Below are 17,669 nucleotides of genomic sequence, written 5' to 3'. Positions count from 1 at the left end.
CACACACACACACACACATACATACACACTGTATATAGTTGTTGAAATACATCTGGCACACAGTACACAAAAAAAAAAAAAAAAAAAAAGAGTTGCCCAAGTTGGGAAAGTGTTCGTGAAGTTCTCTTGCCATACACAGACTCAACTACAGACACTTAAGCTCAATCAGGCGGTTCAGATCTCAGCGTTTTTGCAATTATCCTAAGTATTCCTGTAAATGTAAAACTACTCAGCAGCCATCAAAGGAAGAGCGGAACATTTAACTTTCTTTCTCACGGCGTCAAAGGGATTTTTTTTTTGTTATAGATAAAAAAGTAAAATCTGCCATCAGTGCTCTATTGTGTAAGCGGCGGGAACCAGCCCATTATCAACTGCGCTCGCTCTCCTGTATGGAGAAGTCACATAATAGATGGAGGATAGGTGATTTATGCAATGCAGATTTATAATAATTTAAGAGAATCAAACTTTGCAGTTGCTTCCGTAAGTAATGTAAAGGTTCTTAGCCGTTTCGGCGGGGAATAAGACATATAACCACTAACTGCCCCAATCCCTGCCATAAATGTAACTTACTGTGCTCTTTCTGTCTCAGCCGTCGCTCTACTCTCTGGCTTGGATATAGTATTATATATATATATATATATATATATATATATATATATATATATATATATATATATATATATAATATATGGTGTATTGTACTTAAAGGGAACGTATCGGGACAATTTTACCAATCAATTTAGTGGTGTGGCTGGAAAGGTTGTAGAAAAACCAAAAAAATGATACCTCTCTTGCCGTAATCCGATGTACAAGTGCTGAGAAAATAAGCTTTGAAGCCTCAAGCAAATTAACAAGGAAGTGCGTAGGGAGGCGTGTCCAGACCCCTAAGCATACTGACACGCCCCCTCAAAGAACTTCTAGGTTAATTTACATGTGGCTTCAAAACATGATTTCTCAGCGCTGGCACATCAGATTGCTACAAGAAAGGTATCATTTTTATTGCGCTTTTATGATCTATTCAGTCCTTCCACTAATTTAATTAATAAAATTGTTTTGACACATTCCCTTTAAGGAGTATTCTGGTTTCAGCATCTTTTCAGGAATAGTTTCTTTATTTATTCCCCAGGGTTTCCGAGATCTCTCCTTGCTTTGATGATCGGGCGGGAGGATGCAGGATCGCCTAGTGTGACAGGTAAGTAGCGATCCCCGTCCCCAGCGATGTCGCAGGTGAGATCTGCCTGTGTGGCAGCTCACTAGCGACCACTTAGCGATGTACCAGCGATCCTGACCGCGTCATATCGCTGGTCGGAATCGCTGGTACATTGCTAAGTGTGACAGTACCTTTACTTGTGGTCAGGCTTTTATGTAGGGACATATGGTCAGTTCTCTAGAGAACGTCTCCTTAGGTTACATGCTCAGGGCTCCGCTGTGCGTATAAAGCCATAACTCTGATATTTCATTAGAGTTGATGATATTGAATATAATTACTAGGTTTGAATTACTAATCATTAATAATTGAAGCTCTTGCTAAATTGCCAGAATTTTCAGTCCCCCTGCATTTCAATAGTTGGGGGTTCAAGGAGATTAATCCGATTCACGAGATCTGGGACTTCTGCATTCGGGAAGATCGGGGAGCATTAGAAAGGCTTTCCCGCAATTGAAAGCTATCCCCCCTATCCACAGAATGGGGGATAAATTACTGATCTCTGGGGTCTGACCAGTGATTCCGACAATGGAACTAAGATGCCCGAGAACGGGGTCATGCAGAACCACTTCTTAAAGGGAGTGTTAGTATGCATGCTCGGCTGCCACTCTATTAATGGGCTACGGGACAGCCAGAGAAAACCCAGTACTGGGTTTGAGTATATTGCCTGTTTTGTTCCTCTGGTGTTCTTCCTGGAATTATATAACTATAGTACTACCATTTTTTTTGCCACTTTTAGCACTGATTGGACAGTGCCAGACTATCGATATCGATAAGAAGAAGAAGTGATAACCTATTGTCAATTCATATATTTCGTACATTTCCAGGGGGAATAACAGAAGAACCAAAAAAAAAGTTCCTAAATGTTGTGTTCTCTAAAACAGATATGTCAGCCGTTGTTATCAACTCTCGGTATCAATTGTAATCCACAATAATCAACTTGCGAAAGTTTAAAGGAATTTTGCTTTGCTAAAAAAAATAAATAAAAAACTGTAATAAATAATTAACAAATTCCGCGATTACATTCTGCCCCCCCCCCTCCATCTTGGATAGGATTCAGAGGGACCGATCGAAAAGTAACGGGGGGGGGGGGCTTATTGAAGTGAAGGAATTGAAAGTGATTTTCTTCGTACATCACAGATACAGCGATGCTAAAAGAGGTCGCTGCTTGATCTACTATGTGGAAGCCGAACGGTCGCTTTGAAGAACATGATAATAAAATAGAACTAGTCTACCTGTCTGAGTATCTCGGCCGCGGTTTCGTGCGAGCAATCAAATATCACATAAAACTCCTTGGCTTTCTTCATCTCTTTGAGCAGAGGCCGAGCGTCCTTGTTTCCTGAGGGTAATTGGCGGATTTTTATTTTGATGTTGAATCTTGATGGAGCCTTGATGAGTTCTTGTAGGCGAATTAAACCTGAGGGAGAAAGGAAGACGTGAAATTAGTCGAACACTAAAACTCCTCTAACTGGATAGTAAAGATCTTCCCGACCGCTCCGTAAGAACTAATTAGCCGCCTTTGTTTTAAAGTAACTTCGATAAGTTTTTATCAATGCGATCTTTAAAAAGTTGCTTGGACGGAATGTGAACGCTGCAACCCATCAGCGACCGCTGACTGGTTGAAGTGGTCACCATATGCCAGAGGTAAAAGCTCACCAGTTTTCCCCTCTGTAAGCATTGTCTCTGATTTTCAGTTGTCTCTGGGCTAGTGGGGAACACTAGCTGCTTTCAAGTCTCTCATACCCAGCACATACAGACATGAGAGACTCCTGCCCTCCTGTCTCTATAGTGCATGTTCAAAAGCAGCAGCAGCAACATGGAGGTTATTCTACAGAAGTACTGAGCAATTTAGTTATAAATTCATTTGTGGGGTGAGATAAATCACTTACTAGAAAGTTGCAGTATGATCTGGCTGTGTCTCTCTCTGCCAGCTTTGTCATTTTCCTCCCAACCTCCCTTCTGTACAGACTTCAGTATCTAGCTGTAAGGCTGGTTTCACATTTGCGTTTTTTAGCGCTGGAAAAAAACGCATACCTGCGCATGCGTTTTTTTCCCCTATATTTAACATGGGTGCGCATACCTGCGCGCTGGTAAGCGCATGTATGCGATTTTCATGCGCTGCGTTTTTTTGGGGTGTGCGTTTGGATTTTCCAGACGCAGCATGTTGCATTTTTTGGCCCTGCAAAAAAGCGCATGCGCACATATGCGCACGTTTTGCGCTAAAAATGGCCATTATAGCCTATGGATGCGCATACATGCGCACTGGCATGCTGATGTATGCGTTTTTTTGCACATGCGTTTTTTTTTTTAACCATGGAATTTAGGGGTTTAGGGTTAGGGTTAGGGTCAGGGTCAGGGTTAGGGTTGGGGTTAGGGTCAGGGTTAAGTATGGTTTGGTTAAGGGTCAGGGTTAGGGTTGGGGTTAGGGTCAGGGTTAAGTATGGTTTGGTTAAGGGTTAGGGTCAGGGTTAGGGTTAGGGTCAGGGTTAGGGTTAAGTATGGTTTGGTTAAGGGTTAGGGTCAGGGTTAGGGTTGGGGTTAGGGTCAGGGTTAAGTATGGTTTGGTTAAGGGTTAGGGTCAGGGTTAGGGTTAGGGTCAGGGTTAGGGTTAAGTATGGTTTGGTTAAGGGTTAGGGTCAGGGTTAGGGTTAGGGTTAGGGTCAGGGTTAGGGTTAAGTATGGTTTGGTTAAGGGTTAGGGTCAGGGTTAGGGTTAGGGTTAGTTAGGGTTTGGGTTAGGGTTAAGTATGGTTTGGTTAAGGGTTAGGGTCAGGGTTAGGGTTAGTAAAGTCATGGTTTGGGTTAGTGTGAGGGGCCAACTAATGTTGGAAAAAAACGCAAACGCGGTAAAAACGCACTAAAAACGCATACAAACGCATAAAAACGCTGCGTTTTTTTCATGCATGCTCATAAAAATGCTTGAAAAAAACGCAGCAGTTGTATGCGTTTTTTCAATGCGTTTTTTTGCGGGAAAAACGCGCTGCAAAAAAAAGCAAGTGTGAAACTAGCCTAACCTGACATTTTTTTAACCAGTCATTAGTTTTATTTATAAACCTTAGCACTGTAAATACACAACAGGGTGACCAGTAAGGCCTGTTTCACAGTTCAGTTTTTTTACGTCAGTCAAAATCCGCCAATTTTTGAAAAAAACGGATCCGCCAAAAAAGGGGCGGATCCGTTTTTTTCCCCCCCATAGACTTACATTAGCGGCGGATCTTGACTGACGGTTGTCCGTCCAACTGGCTTTTTGATGGATCTGTCAAAATGTTCGCATCTCTCGGGCGGATGGGACGGACTCTGCAACGTTTTTTCTGAGCAAGAGTCCGCTAATTTATATTGCGCATGCCCGGCAGATTCGCTGGAGCAGGGCTTTTAACTCTCTCTCTCCTTTCCAGGCCGTGGTTCCTTTAAATTTCCCCTCCAGCGGATCTGTACACAACACGGATCCTGTAACATCCGTTTAGCCCATGACGGAGGCGGATCCGTTTTTAACCGCTCTGGCGGATTTGCCTCCTGTCAAAATAACGGAAATGTGAAACAGGCCTAAGCGTAACACATTGAGTATTATTGCTTAACATTGTCACCAAAAGTAACAAAATAAATTAGTACCTGGAAATGAAATTCAATAATTAAAAATTGAAACAGGCTGAAATATGTTATATGTGTGTCAAGCACAGTGTGGGAAGTCTAAGTGCAAAGCGAGGGGAAGGAAGCCCAAACGATAGGGAAAGGGGGAGTGGTGACCCCTTAGGCTGGGTTCACACGTAGCGGAATTCCCGCAGAAGTTACCGCGAGAATTCCGTGGGAAAATCGCATTTTAAATTCCCACGTTTTTCCCACGGAAAAACTAGCATTTTGCAAGCGTAATTATCTTGCAGAACACTAGCATTTTCCAAGCGATCTGTAGCATCGCTTGGAGAACTGATTGACGGGTTGGTCACACTCGTCAAACATAGTGTTTGACGAGTATGACCAACTTTTTACTATTGAGGCTGCCTATGCGGCATCAGTAATAAAAAGATCTAATGTCAAAAATAATTAAAATTTTTTTTTAAAAAATCGGGTTATATTCACCTTCCAGCGTCCCTCGCAACGTCCCCAGGCAGGTCCCGTTCCCAGTGATGTATTGCGGTAATGACCTTTGATGACGTTGTGGTCTCGCGAGTCTGCTACAGCATTGCGAGACGTGACGTCAGCAAAGGTCATTATTGCAATGCATTACTGGGAACGGGGGTTGCCGCGTGTATCGCTGAGGCCTGGGGACGCTGCGCGGGACGTCTGAAGGTGAATATAACCGGATTTTTTTATTTTAATTCTATTTTTTACAGGGATATAGTACCCACAGCCCGGAGGACAGTCTCCTCTCCTCCGGACCGTGGGTACCATCCGCAAATGTTCTGCTTACTTTTCGCATGGTGTGCACAGCCACATGCGGAAAGTAAGCGGAACAATGCATTCCTATGTGGGCGGTATTGCCGCGATTCTGCAAATTAATGAGCATGCTGCAGATTTTTCCGAGATGCGATAAATCCGCAGCATTAGCACAGCATTGCGGAACCCCATAGGATTGCATGGGATGCTTTTTTTTGCGTTTTCGCTGAAAAATCGTATATCAAAAACGTGAAAAAACCTGAACGTGTGAACACAGCCTTAGGCAGCTATAATAGCACCCTTCCTCCCCTACCATCCCTATATTGTTTCCACACCAATCGCCAAGCAGGAACCTAAACCCTGTATATCCCTAGAGCTAGGCCCTGAATAGGGAAGGGGGGATGAGCACTGGTCAGTCCCCACTGTACACTAAAGACAAGAAGGGAGACAAACAAGGGGGAAGCAACTTAGCTTGAGCAGACTCAAGAGAGAAAACACCAAACATCCTCCAACAGCACCAGATAGGAAGTAAGCCGACTGCTATAGCTCCAATCCTTCACTAGGGGAAAATGTGAATATCACAGGTGGCTTCTTGAAGCAGACTGAGAGTCTATAAACACCCAGGTTCAGGTGTTTCATTTAGAGCCGGAGGAAGGTTGCCACTGGGTCCAAACGTCAGAAGGATTAAGAAAAGTGTCTACAATGCCAAACGCAGAGACCTTCCAGATGCAGAGCAACTGTCTGTAGCATCTGACACACCATCACAGCAGCTGGAAAAAGCAGGTCAGCTTGAGAAAAGCCATTTGGAGTCCGAGTTCATGGACCATACAGTGGTAAGTGTTACATAGCTGCATGATAAGTCTGTTGAGGAGGCAATTAAATAGAATACTTAGATTGAGGTCTTAGTCCAAAGTTTCCATATTTTGAGGAACGGTGTGTGTGTGATTCTCCCAACTGGCGAGTTCCTTAAAGTGACACATCAAGTTGATTTTTAGTTTCCATTCAAAGTGAGTGACGTATGTTCCTTGTTTCCAGTGTCCCAGTGTTCAGAGGTTCCTAGCAGAAGGGCCACTGGATCATGTTATTTTTTTAGGTTTTAAATTCTTTGATAAGATGGTAAGACCTCTGCCGGGGTAAGCCTAATTTATGTAAAGTCGACTCTCTCTCCTCTCAAAGTGATTTTATTTTAGCGCAATCCAAAAGATATGAAAAGAGAGTCTTTGTGTGTCTTGCATCTCCATCATAAGTTAGTCTATGAAAAACCAAAATGGTGGAAAAGTTCTGGGGTTCCTTAATAACGGGACATGATTTTATATGAATTTTCTCGTAAGAGTATTCATCTGAAGAAACCGTGGAAGTTAGAAAAAATAGAGTCTACTTCAGTATCAAACTAGTGATGAGCGCATGTGCTCAGATAAGATGTCATCCGAGCATACTCGGGTGCTGTCCGAGTGTCTTTGGCGTGCTTGAAAAATATGTTCGAGCCCTCAAGGGTGGATTATAACCTGATATCTTTTTAATTAATTTATGGGGTGAGATAAACACTTACTAGAAAGTCACAGCATGATCTGTCTTTGTCTCCCTTTGCCTGTTCTTCCCAAGCTTTTCTCTGCACAGACTTCTAATCCAACATATTTTTAGTTCATTTATGGGGTAAGATCAACATTTACAAGACAGCTCAAGCATGATCTGTCTGTGTCTCCCTCTGCCTGCTTTGTCACCTGCCTCCTCCCAACCTGCCCTCTTTATAGAATTACATATGGCATCTGTAATCGGATATCTTTTAAATTAATTTATGGGGTAAGATAAATACTCACTAGAAAGCTAAAGCATGATCCGTCTGTGTCTCCCTCTGTCTGCTTTGTCACCCTCCTCCTCCCAACCTCCCATCTTTATACTGTAGACTTCCATATGGCATCTGTAATCTGATACTTTTTTAATTAATTTATGGGGTTAGATAAACACTTACTAGAAAGCTGAAGCATGATCTGTGTGTGTCTCCCTCTGTCTGCATTGTCATCCTTCTCCTTCCAACTTCCCCCCTCCACAGTGAGCTGACAGTCTGTCTTGTTTACACTAAGATGGATTTTAGCTGTTTTTCAGATTTCAGTTCGGGAAGCGAGAAGAAGAATAAAAGAAACGGCTCATAAATGGAGAAAAGAAAAAGAACATTTCTTCATAGGATAAATTACAAAGTTTCTTTTATTAACTTGTACTATTAATTTAGGCAAAAGTTTGTAAAAACGCCAGTGACCTGTTAAATATATTTCTGAAGATTTTCCCAAGTTCTGTTTACAAAATTAGGAAATCTGGATGGGACTATAAATTGCAGGTTCTAAGCAAAAGTATTCCCTCCCGTGCATTTAGTAATATTTTCCCTTCTCCAGGCACCAATTTAGGCTTCAGCTGGTAGAAAGCACTGACATCAGAATCGGCATGAAATCTATTAACTCGGATTCTGTTGCAGCAGTCGGCATGAAATGATGCACTTTGTGGAAAAGTACTTTCTCATGAACTGATGGCATCAGACATTGGGATAATCCGCCATAAACGGGGAAAAAAAAGAAAAATAGCAAGTTACATAGCAGGTGTATTTACATAATGCTCGTCTTATGCAAATCACTAAAAATATGTCTTATGTATGCAAACGACGAGCTTTTATCTCTGTAATTGCCAGAGGAGGACGGATCGCTCTTGAAATTCTGTGCATCAGAAAAAGCTCAGATACAAAACACGACCAGCTACATGATCCATAGTCAAAAAGATATACAACAAAATAATTACCCAAACTACCGTTTATAGCGGCACGCTCAAGCACTATGGATATTCCCATTATTACCTATTATTTTTTATCGTCTAGGGTGGTGAAGGGGTTTCAAGTGCGGAGAAATGGTGGAAAACAAAAACAGCAATTCTGCCATTTCATTTTTGGGTTTGTTAATTGCAATGACACTAAATTTATGCATTATTTTTCATATTTTTGAAGTTACAAAAATTTGTTATGACGACTTTCATTAGGACCCCCCAGACTGTCATGGTGATGAGTTCCAGGATGATTGCACAGGACGATAGCGCCATTCACATGATGCTACGGCAAAGTTTATTCAAATTAACGCACCGGAAGTGTCCATACAGTGCACAGGTCATGATGATATATCAAAATACCGGAGTTCAGAGATGACTTATACTGTGTAGTCAACAGGCTGGAGAAAAGCTCAACCTATATAGAAACAGATCAATAATGTGTACATAATGGAAGTATCAAGTGGATGTGATGCAGTCAGTAGATACAGAGAAGGTCTCTGTTTAGCAGTGGTGTGGCACCAAAACAAGAATTATTGTGGGCACCAAAGTGTGGCGCGTGAGCAGGGTGGCAGAGTGTGGAGCGCGTGCAGGGTGGCAGAGTGTGGTGCGCGCGCAGGGCGGCAGAGTGTGGCGCGTGCGCTGGGCCGCAGAGTGTGGCGCGTGCGCAGGGCAGCACAATGGCGTGTGCGCAGGGCAGCAGAGCTTGGCTTGTGGGCAGGGCAGCAGAGTGTGACACGTGGGCAGGGCGGCAGAGTGTGGCACGTGCGCAGGGCGGCAGAGTGTGGCACGTGCGCAGGGCGGCAGAGTGTGGCACGTGCGCAGGGCGGCAGAGTGTGGCACGTGCGCAGGGCGGCAGAGTGTGGCACGTGCGCAGGGCGGCAGAGTGTGGCACGTGCGCAGGGCGGCAGAGTGTGGCACGTGCGCAGGGCGGCAGAGTGTGGCACGTGCGCAGGGCGGCAGAGCGTGGCACGTGCGCAGGGCGGCAGAGCGTGGCACGTGCGCAGGGCGGCAGAGCGTGGCACGTGCGCAGGGCGGCAGAGCGTGGCACGTGCGCAGGGAGGCAGAGCGTGGCACGTGCGCAGGGAGGCAGAGCGTGGCACGTGCGCAGGGAGGCAGAGCGTGGCACGTGCGCAGGGAGGCAGAGCGTGGCACGTGCGCAGGGAGGCAGAGCGTGGCACGTGCGCAGGGAGGGAGAGCGTGGCACGTGCGCAGGGAGGGAGAGCGTGGCACGTGCGCAGGGAGGGAGAGCGTGGCACGTGCGCAGGGAGGGAGAGCGTGGCACGTGCGCAGGGAGGCAGAGCGTGGCACGTGCGCAGGGAGGGAGAGCGTGGCACGTGCGCAGGGAGGCAGAGCGTGGCACGTGCGCAGGGAGGCAGAGCGTGGCACGTGCGCAGGGAGGCAGAGCGTGGCACGTGCGCAGGGAGGCAGAGCGTGGCACGTGCGCAGGGAGGCAGAGCGTGGCACGTGCGCAGGGAGGCAGAGCGTGGCACGTGCGCAGGGAGGCAGAGCGTGGCACGTGCGCAGGGAGGCAGAGCGTGGCACGTGCGCAGGGAGGCAGAGCGTGGCACGTGCGCAGGGAGGCAGAGCGTGGCACGTGCGCAGGGAGGCAGAGCGTGGCACGTGCGCAGGGAGGCAGAGCGTGGCACGTGCGCAGGGAGGCAGAGCGTGGCACGTGCGCAGGGAGGCAGAGCGTGGCACGTGCGCAGGGAGGCAGAGCGTGGCACGTGCGCAGGGAGGCAGAGCGTGGCACGTGCGCAGGGAGGCAGAGCGTGGCACGTGCGCAGGGAGGCAGAGCGTGGCACGTGCGCAGGGAGGCAGAGCGTGGCACGTGCGCAGGGAGGCAGAGCGTGGCACGTGCGCAGGGAGGCAGAGCGTGGCACGTGCGCAGGGAGGCAGAGCGTGGCACGTGCGCAGGGAGGCAGAGCGTGGCACGTGCGCAGGGAGGCAGAGCGTGGCACGTGCGCAGGGAGGCAGAGCGTGGCACGTGCGCAGGGAGGCAGAGCGTGGCACGTGCGCAGGGCGGCAGAGCGTGGCACGTGCGCAGGGCGGCAGAGCGTGGCACGTGCGCAGGGCGGCAGAGCGTGGCACGTGCGCAGGGAGGCAGAGCGTGGCACGTGCGCAGGGAGGCAGAGCGTGGCACGTGCGCAGGGAGGCAGAGCGTGGCACGTGCGCAGGGAGGCAGAGCGTGGCACGTGCGCAGGGAGGCAGAGCGTGGCACGTGCGCAGGGAGGCAGAGCGTGGCACGTGCGCAGGGAGGCAGAGCGTGGCACGTGCGCAGGGAGGCAGAGCGTGGCACGTGCGCAGGGAGGCAGAGCGTGGCACGTGCGCAGGGAGGCAGAGCGTGGCACGTGCGCAGGGAGGCAGAGCGTGGCACGTGCGCAGGGAGGCAGAGCGTGGCACGTGCGCAGGGAGGCAGAGCGTGGCACGTGCGCAGGGAGGCAGAGCGTGGCACGTGCGCAGGGAGGCAGAGCGTGGCACGTGCGCAGGGAGGCAGAGCGTGGCACGTGCGCAGGGAGGCAGAGCGTGGCACGTGCGCAGGGAGGCAGAGTGTGGCACATGCGCAGGGAGGCAGAGTGGCGCGTGAGCAGGGCAACAGTGTGGCGCGTGCGCAGGGCTACAGAGTGTGGTGCGTGCGCAAGGCACACATTATCAAGTTAGGCTACATTGCCACATCGCTGTCTATTTTTCATCTACCGTATATAAAAGGGACCATTTTTCTCTCACATAACATCTGTTTTGCCTCCCTTTTACATGCAGGTTCAGTGGTGGACACAGACAGAAGAGGCCCCTGTGCAAGAACAGGATATGATGTCCAATAACTTATTCATTCCTGTTTTGGAGGTGGTAGTGGCCCCATTACCTCTTGAGCCCATGTGCCTGCACAGGTTGCACCAAAGATGTGTCTACCCCTGTTCAGGTTCTCTCTATTTTTTCCTCCTCCATTTTTAAAAACTGGAGCATAAGACTGGCTGATCCGGACATATTTATTGACTCTTAAGGAGGACCTGTCATTAAGAGTAAAAAGGGGCCACTTTCATCCTATTTAGCTGCTCCCCTGATTTTCGTGGTATTTTTTTAAGGACTAATCTTTAAGTTCTTTACCAAGCAGCATGGCTCACAGGATCCTCGGGGGCGTGTCTTTAGACTGCTCTGCATTATTTCCTTGTGAGTCGTGCCCCCTTAGTAAAGACCATAAAAATTTACACTAAATAAAAACATCCGTATCTCTGGAAATGTATGGTGGATTTAAAAGAAAAAAACGAAAACTCAGGGGAACAGAGAATAAAATAAGAGCAAAAACTGGTCACTTCTGATCTGCTCCTTTTTAACAATGAATTAGTGAAAAATGGATGAAACTTGTATGGAACATAGAATGTCACGACCCAGATATCGGGTAACCTGGGATCAGGGGCTCTTTTTCTGTCCCTACCACTATGGCGCCCTAGCTCGCCTTATTCCACAGGATACTTCTGAAGGTGAAGATGCCAGGGCCGCCAACCTTGCCTTATTTCCTGAATCAGCCCTCTATCTGCTCTCTTCCCCCACCAAGGGAAGAGGGGCGCTACTGTGCACCACAGTACACCAATCCGAAAAACAAGGCTACACAAACAAGGGTAAACTGAAATCACCAGGCATACAAATATTCACTCACTTATAATAGAGGAATGCTCTGGGGAGTGAAGGACGGGGAAATAACCAAAGTAAGTGGATATTAGGGAATTATCACACTTACAAACCACGCAACAGTCACAGATAACTCCACAAAACTCCTCATATAAACACCTCTCCTCCAAGCCATGCTGCATAAGCTAGCTCTGACATGTGTTTAAATCAAGATTATATAGGGGATAGGAGTGTCTAACCGAGCTCAGCTGAGAGCTCAGACTCCCAGAGCTCCCAACATGGTCGATTAACCCCTGTTCTGCCAAAAGAAATAAACATTTAAAAAGGAGAAGTGCTTCTTTTCAGCGCAGGAGCAATCAGACACTGCAGTCTTCTGGCTCTTCTCTGTTGCGGTAACCCCGTGACATGGAAGGTAGAAGTTTGTCTTTCATGGTTTTTTCCATATTTAATGGATCCCTATAAACTTTAAACGCCGAATCTGATCCGTAAAACGGATGAGAATAGGACATGAATCGAGTCTCATGGACTGGTGATACAGATCCATTTTTGACCCAGAAGTGTGTATGGATAAATGAAACTGTGCACCACGGATGTGTGAAGGCAGCCGCCAGATTCTGGTGTCCCCCTTAGAGGAGAGCCAGGAGCACCCACACACAGTAGATGGTTGGACGACCCCCTGAGTTTGGCCAACCTTTATTTAATGAGTTATGGGGGGCCTTTGCGGTTTGTGTAGGAAAGGTGACTGATTTGGTCTGTGATCATCTTCTTTCTTAAAGGGAAACCACTTGATCAGCCCACGTTATACATTACCAGCAACATCGACATTAACCCCTTAACAACCTTATGTAAAACCCGCGTGCAGAACATGGCACAATTAGTATGATCCTAGGACTGACCTCGCCTAGGGCCGTCAGTAGACATTTGTACACCGTGATTAGCTGTAATTCATTCCTGGACGATAATAACGGGCGGGATAACCACGAGTGCACTTCATGCGGTATCGAGCAGATTTCAGCTTCTGTCTATAAAGTTCTGAAACACTTGAAATGCTTTTCTGAGCGCAATGGAGAGATCAAAGCCACTGATTGCACGAGCCATTAGACTTTGCCTAAACGTCCCGCATAATGGCCCCAGTTGTGATGGAGGATTACGTCAATGACTGAAGGATTCAGTCCGGGGCAGCGTCCAAACAAGGAATTGCAAAAGCAATTTAGTATATTGGCCTCCAGCTGGAAACGACGGAGAGATATTGATTTCTGGATGGAAACGTGTGACAAATACATTTGTGTAATGCTAGATTTGGCGGACACCCCCGCAGCCGCCTCCGACATGTTGGGTCTGATTTAACCCTAACTGGAGTCCAGTGCCTCCTGTGATGCCCGAATTAAGGGCTAAAAAAAAAGGAGTCTCTGTCACTAATGATCACACAACATTAGTTCAGGTGGTGGTCCGGATCAAGCCCCTCTCAACTGGCACAGGAATTGGCTGATTGGCACAAGTACGACCTCCATCATCTCAGACTTCACGAAGAAAAGCCAGAAATGCGTTTATTAACCTATTGAACATGGATGTTGGGAGAACAGGGACATTTAGGCCAAACCGCTACAGAGAAAGATTCATAAATCGGACAGAACAAAATCCCTTTTTGGCCTGAGATTACCCAGAAATTGCTAGAAAAATTGTGATAGGCTTACCAAAATATTTGGTGTCGGGAAACAGGAGGCAGATTTATCAAACATTTTAAGCCAGAAAACTGGCTTGAAATGCTTTAAATAGTTGCAATAGCCTCTCCCTCCTCTACAAGGATTGAATCCACCAATCACAAAGGTGATATCACAGCTCACCTCCTCCCCTCATACACAGTAACTGATGACACCTTTATATACAGTAGATAAAACAGGATCCATATTAGGTGATGTCACAGCTCACTTCCTCCCCCTCCTGTACAATGGCTGATAACACCCCTATATATGGTGGATAACACAGGATCCACCATTCACAATAGGTGAAGTCACAGCTCACCTCCTCCCTCTGTACAATGACATGTAACACCAGTTAAAATAAAAATACCATCTTTGCTAAAATTTCTGCTCACCTGAGAGTGCCAGACAGGGGAAGACACAGGTAGCAGAGTGACTCCTCTGATTTACAATATACAGGTATGAGGAAAATTTGTGTCTATTTCTTTCTATAGTGGAATTTTAGGCTCCTTATGCGACTCAGTAAAGTTCTTATGTTAGTAGATGGAACTCAAGGTCACCTTCCGTTTTGTGCATGCAGCTCCTAACGCAGAATGATAGGTCATGGTTATAAATTGCCCTCATCTCTCGCCTTGACTACTGCAACCTCCTGCTCTGTGGCCTCCCCTCGAACACTCTCGCACCCCTCCAATCTATTCTAAACTCTGCTGCCCGACTAATCCACCTGTCCCCCCGCTATTCCCCGGCCTCTCCTCTCTGTCAATCCCTTCACTGGCTTCCCATTGCCCAGAGACTCCAGTACAAAACCCTAACCATGACATACAAAGCCATCCACAACCTGTCTCCTCCATACATCTGTGACCTCATCTCCCGGGACTTTCCTGCATGCAACCTCCGATCCTCACAAGATCTCCTTCTCTACTTCCCTCTTATCTCCTCTTCCCACAATCGCATACAAGATTTCTCTCGCACATCACCCCTAATCTGGAACTCTCTACCACAACATATCAGACTCTCACCTACCATCGAAACCTTCAAAAAAAGCCTGAAGACCCACCTTCTCCGACAAGCCTATAACCTGCAGTAACCACCGATCGACCAAACCGCTGCATGACCAGCTCTACCCTCGCCTACTGTATTCTCACCCATCCCTTGTAGATTGTGAGCCTTCGCGGGCAGGGTCCTCTCTCCTCCTGTACCAGTTATGACTTGTATTGTTTAACATTATTGTACTTGTTTTTATTATGTATACCCCTCCTTACATGTAAAGCGCCATGGAATAAATGGCGCAATAACAATAAATAATAATAATAATAATAAATTGCGAACCAACACTGTGACTCCGTCCTTCGGTGCTCTTCTTTGCGCTACTGTCCCAAATGTTGGTTTTCAAAACTATGGGACAGATGTCAGGAATTAGTACTGCAGGATTGTGTGTAATGTGCTGCCATAGAGACACAGATCTGCACAGAGCTGTATACACAAAACGGTAGGAGATTTTTGCAAATTAATAAAATTGAATGCTATTAAGATGTTGGAAAAAAAACATAATACTTTATTCCGGTCGTATCTGTAGGAGGAATTGCAGATACATTTAGAATATTTTGGCTTCTACCCTTTATCTCAGGGACGGTCGTCTTGTTTTTTTCTATTTTTTTTTTTGGTTAACCATGTTCCATGACTCAGCTGAAAACTGCTTCGCTATGGGAGCGTACAAAGCGGCACAGCCATTTATAAACTAAATTAACATCTCAATACAGAATCAACATGGAACCAGCAGCGCTCAAAATAGCTGTAGAGAACACCTGGACCCCAAGAAGGAGGAGCGGAGACCGGGAAATCGAGGCAGAGTGGTTTATCAGTATGAGTAAGATTCAATAGTTCAGCAAATAAACCCGCAGTACGCTGCAAAATGTCAGCATATGGGCCAGCAAATGATGAAATAGGACTTCCTTTACCCTAGTGAAGACCAACTGGTGGCTTTTTGTGGTTGTAGGTGTCCCTCACATGTAAGGTTTTCAAGTGAAAGCAGTGTCATGGGGGCTTTACCTTCCTCAGGTGGCAAATCAGCTCACCCCCAAAAGGAAGAAAGTTGTCTCTTCAGAGCCACTTACTATAGAAGTCCAACCCTGGAGGTGGCTACTGTACAAGTCCATAGAGGTGGCTACCACAGAACTACAACCCTGGTGGTCGCTATCATATACGTCCAACCATGGTGGTGGCTACCACAGATGTTCAGCCCTCGTGGTGGCTACCGTAGAAGTCCAACACTTGAGGTGGGCACCATAGATGTCTAGCCCTGGAGGTGGCTACCGTAGATGTCTAGCCCTGTAGCTACGATAGCAGAGCAACCCTAGAGGTAGCCATCAAAGAAGATCAACCCTGGAGATGGCTACCATAGAAGTCCAACCCTGGAGTCGGCTACTGTAGAAGTCCAATCCTTGAGGTGGCTACTGTAGATGACCAGCCCTGGAGGTGGCTACTGTAGATGTCTAGCCCTGTAGCTACCGTAGGTGGCTACTGTAGCAGAACAACCCTGGAGGTAGTCACCAAAGAAGATAAACCCTGGAGATGCCTACCAGAGAAGTCCAACCTTGGAGTCGGCTACTGTAGAAGTCCAATCCTTGAGGTGGCTACTGTAGATGACCCACCCTGGAGGTGGCTACCATAGAAATGCAACTGTGGAGGTGGCAACCCTAGCAGTCCTACTGTGGAGGTGGCTACCTCATGGTTGAATGTGTTGAACACCTTGATCCCCCAGATGCTTCACACAAATTTATCACGTTGAGCCATGAAAATAAAAAAATCAAGTCTTTATACAAAAACGTTCTTTTACCTCCAATCAATTCTTTTACACAAGGGTAACATGAGAATATTGACCCCAAAAATTGTTGTGTAATTTCTCCTATGTACGCCAATACCCCATATGTGGTGGAAAACTACTGATTAGGTGCACAGCAGGGCTCAACAGGGAAGAAGTGACGGTTTTGAGCGCAGACTTTAATAGAATGGTCTGCACACGCCATGTCACATTTGGAGAGCCCCTAATGTGCCGAAACAGTGGAAATCCCCCACAAGTGACTCCATTTTGGAAACTAAACCCCTGACGGAATTATCTAGAGACATAGTAATAGTAATGACAAAGCTTTTGGTTTTACTGGTGTATGAATTTATATGTGTAAGTTGTGCGGAGTACATCAAATTATCATCACCCGATGCATTGGAAATAGCGGCGCCGTATACATAATTCGCATTTAGGGGTTAAGAATGGGCTAGGACTTTTAGCTGAGAGAGGGGAGAAAGAGCTTCTTCATAGGAGGCCTAAACACAGAGCAGCCCTAAGAACCAGATATTGCCAAATGCTAGAAAATATAAAAAGGCAAATCAACAATCATACACGAAATAATTAGACAACACATTACATCCATGATGATTTAACTCTGATTTACCTTCCAAATTAACAGGGTATTCCACCTTCGGGACCCTTTATTTTTATTTTTTTTAATTAAATGCATGTATTGGGGGGGGGGGGGGGCTAGAAATTTTTTTTTTTTAAATTTAGCTTCATTAAAAAGGTGGCACCGTTTGGGCTTTTAGAGCCTCTTATGTATCGCTGCCCATTCAACTTTGATGTGGTCTGCGGTCGTAAATCAGCTAAGAGGAGGTCAAAAAAAGACGGAGAAAGGAGTTACAGACTCCCCCCATCGTTCAATCTGAACAAGCTCACTGACAGATCCTCAGTTAACTCATCCTGCAGCCAGCTATAAAACGGTGTCCAGAAGACAAATAATGCAAAATGTTTAATGAAATCTTATTGCAAAAATGATTTTTAACCCCAATTACATGCATTTAGGGAAAAAAAAAATATGTACCCAAATCTGATCAACCCCTTTAATTGCTTCCATTTAAAGGGCTATTCACACATACCAGTTAATGCAATGGGTAATAAACTAAGCGTCGCTTACC

The 17,669-nt window shown here is 46.5% G+C and overlaps 1 protein-coding gene across 10 annotated transcripts in view; it reads right to left on the bottom strand.

The window, feature by feature from the left end:
• Positions 1–17,669, bottom strand: part of GRIK1 (glutamate ionotropic receptor kainate type subunit 1) — a 437,138-nt gene that overhangs the window by 218,285 nt on the left and 201,184 nt on the right. For all 10 annotated transcript variants that reach the window (XR_012233956.1, XM_073584576.1, XM_073584579.1 and 7 more), the window contains exon 4: positions 2,440–2,621. Coding sequence is in view for 9 of the 10 variants with exons in the window: in XM_073584576.1 (XP_073440677.1) it covers positions 2,440–2,621 (182 nt within the window). In the remaining variant the exon portion in view is untranslated. The remainder of the gene's footprint in view (positions 1–2,439; positions 2,622–17,669) is intronic.

The sequence above is a fragment of the Dendrobates tinctorius genome, unplaced genomic scaffold (assembly GCF_039654945.1).
Source record: "Dendrobates tinctorius isolate UK_male_01 unplaced genomic scaffold, ASM3965494v1 ptg000084l, whole genome shotgun sequence".
NCBI lineage: Eukaryota > Metazoa > Chordata > Amphibia > Anura > Dendrobatidae > Dendrobates > Dendrobates tinctorius.
This window is presented reverse-complemented; position numbering and strand designations above follow the sequence as displayed.